Source organism: Spea bombifrons, chromosome 2 (genome assembly GCF_027358695.1).
Source record: "Spea bombifrons isolate aSpeBom1 chromosome 2, aSpeBom1.2.pri, whole genome shotgun sequence".
Classification (NCBI taxonomy): Eukaryota; Metazoa; Chordata; class Amphibia; order Anura; family Pelobatidae; genus Spea; species Spea bombifrons.
The window spans coordinates 141,039,845-141,042,845 of record NC_071088.1 but is presented as its reverse complement, the minus strand read 5'-3'; the positions used below and the strand labels follow the sequence as shown (position 1 = coordinate 141,042,845).

General features: G+C 52.6%; 1 protein-coding gene across 1 annotated transcript; it reads right to left on the bottom strand.

The window, feature by feature from the left end:
• Window positions 1-231: 231 nt before the first annotated feature.
• LOC128474430 (olfactory receptor 56A4-like) lies at window positions 232-2,474 on the bottom strand. Its single transcript, XM_053456764.1, has 2 exons — window positions 2,252-2,474; window positions 232-1,358 (listed from the first exon to the last, which is right to left on the bottom strand). The coding sequence occupies exons 1-2, from the start codon at window positions 2,253-2,255 to the stop codon at window positions 388-390; spliced, it is 975 nt and encodes a 324-aa protein (XP_053312739.1). The 5' UTR covers window positions 2,256-2,474; the 3' UTR covers window positions 232-387.
• Between the last annotated feature and the right edge of the window lie 527 nt (window positions 2,475-3,001).

Here is a 3,001-nt window from a genome sequence, read left to right as displayed (position 1 = left end):
GTTAAATTGCAAATACAGGATCCTGATGTCTGTGAGACATGTCAGAGACAGACATGGACAGCAGAGTCATTCCCCACGTGACCTCACAGGGTGCATAGTAAAATTACCACTTGTGACATCAGACTAAAAGCCGAGTACCGGATGGGATCTCCTGCAGAGGTCGCCCGCTTTTGATGCCCCATTAAACCAAGATAAAGACCCCCTTCTCAGCCCGCGGCTCATTTTCACGCATTTCTGTAGATTGTAAACGTTTTTATAAGTGAAAGGATACAAAGTTACAGGACATGTGACACGGCTAATAAGGCACCCACATCAATGACGTTAAATGCTTTCATGGAAACATACATGTGGCGGTGATAGTTCATTTGCTGAGGCCTGTCCCTCTTCTCATGGATGCACTTTGGCCTTTCCCAGAAGCCTCTTTGCGGCTTCCCTGATCTCCTTGGTCATGACCCCATACACTATTGGGTTCAGAGCTGGGGGTATCAGGTGATGGAGGAGAGCAAGCAGGACGTGGACGTGACGTGGAATCCCCTTCAGCGTTTGGCTGGACGCTATGGTCGTTGCGATGGTGAAGTAGAAGAAGCAGATGAGGATCAGGTGGGAGCTGCATATCCGGAAGGCTTTGAAGGCAGTCGCGCAGGAACGCGCTTTCACCACTGTCCTCAGGATTGCCGCGTACGAGATGACGATGAACAGGAGGTCGGAACCCCCGACAATGAAGAAAGTGACCAAGCCGTAGATGCTTCCCGGGGGATGCGCGTCGCAGGCCAGCTTCTCCACCGACATGTTCTCGCAGAAGCAGTGAAGGATTTCTTTTCTGGAGCAGTAGTCGAGGCTGGCGGACAGCAACGGGATGGGTAAAATCACAACAAGGTTCCTGGTCAGTATGAAGACGATGGCTTTGGCCACCAGTTTGTTGGTGACGACGGAAGGATAATGTAGAGGATGGCAAATGGCGACGTAGCGGTCATACGCCATTACCAGGAAGATGGAAGACTCCATGGACGACCACAGCAGAATGAAGAACATTTGGCTGAAGCAAGCGCTGGTGCTGATACTGTTGGCTTGCGTCCAGAGGATTGCCAGGGTCTTAGGGGTGGCCACGGTACACAGCAGAATGTCCGCCACGGCCAACATCGCCAGGAAATAGTACATGGGGTGGTGAAGTCTCTGATCGGCACATATGATAATTATCAGAGCCATGTTACAAATCAGGGCCACCATGAGACAGAACATGAAGAGCCCAGACAGAAAGGAACCATGGACCTCCGGGAAGCAGATGAGGAGGAACTCGGTGACCTGGGAGCTGTTTGCCCCGGAGTAGGATCCGTTACCATAGAGCATCGGAGGACCATCTACCTCAAAGAACAGAGACAGTCAGCAGAGAACAGGCTATAAAAATAAATGGCTCTCTTTCAACAAGCGATAAACAGTTAAAAAGGAGTTTTATTTGCCAGTTTATAGTCCTGTCTTACAAAAGAGCCAATGGGCCACCAGATTTACACCCACAGAAACTTCCTTCCATCCCATCTCAGCCTCTGACGCTCTAGTGCTAGATTCCGGTCTCTTCTTGTAACTTTTCTCCTCCTTTGAAATAAATTTCCACCCCTTCCTCTATGTATTTCTTTTTCTTTCTCCCACCCCCCTTTCTCTCGTCTCCCCCGTCTCTCGCTCCCATCCCCTCTCTCTCGTCTTCCCCGTCTCTCGCTCCCATCCCCTCTCTCTCGTCTTCCCCGTCTCTCGCTCCCATCCCCTCTCTCTCTCGTCTTCCCCTTCTCTCTCCCATCCCCTCTCTCGTCTCCCCCGTCTCTCTCCCATCCCCTCTCTCTCGTCTCCCCGTCTCTCTCCCATTCCCACACTCTCGTCTCCCCCGTCTCTCTCCCACCCCCTCTCTCGTCTTCCCCGTCTCTCTCCCATCCCCTCTCTCGTCTCCCCGTCTCTCTCCCATCCCCTCTCTCGCCTCCCCGTCTCTCTCCCATCCCCTCTCTCTCGTCTCCCCCATCTCTCTCCCATCCCCTCTCCTCGTCTCCCCTGTTTCTCTCTCCAATCTCCTCTCTATCGTCTGCCCATCTTTCTCCCATCCCCTCTCTCGTCTGCCCATTTTTCTCCCATCCCCTCTCTCTTGTCTCCCCTGTCTCTCTCCCACCCCCTCTCTCTCGTCTCCCCTGTCTCTCTCTCCTCTCTCTCTGTCTGAGCCTGTCCTGATAAAGATGGTAGTATTAGTTGGCGCTCTCCCGTGTTCTCTCACCCATGGCCGCTCTGTGCTGTCCCTCGGCTGCGGTCAGTGACTGTTGTTGCAGAGATCCGGATTAGCGTCTCTCTCTTTCATTAGCAGAGGTCGGAATATAACGAAGCCGATTAGAGGCGCTCAGATTTAGGAACCGGTTGCTCAGAGATGAAATCAAACCACATCATCACCCCCCAGAGCGTCACGTGCCGGATAATGAGAGTCATTAACGGTCTCAGAGACTTCAGCATATTCATGTTCTTGGAATAAAGAGACCTTACGGGAAGACAACATTAAAAGGATCCCATTCCGGGGGCGACGTCCGATTCACACAATGATCAGGATTAAGGAAAAGGATGTGAATCAATAAAATCTAAAGACCCGACGCCGTTCCATCTCTGCGCATGGTACAGTGCCGTGCAAACTGCACCTTGATCCGGCTGCCTAGGGTTAGTGATTTCTGAGTGCAGTCCATACCTGAAACACGCGCACACTAACACTCACTCTAACCCCTTGTCTTCTCAGCGCTGCCCCTGATGTTTCCAGCTGGTAGTATAATTACCCCCCCCGGGGGCCACGCCGCTACTCGGTGAAATGTGCGCCCCCCCAACCCCGCGGGAATGTTGGATACGACCTCCTCGACTCTCCAGGGATTATATTTTGGTGAATTTGACGTAAAATGACTACTGTGATCACCGGGGCCACTGGAGAGGCCTGCGAGCCGCCTATGGGCCCTGGCTTTGTAACGACTTCTGGGGGCAGTTTCTGCTG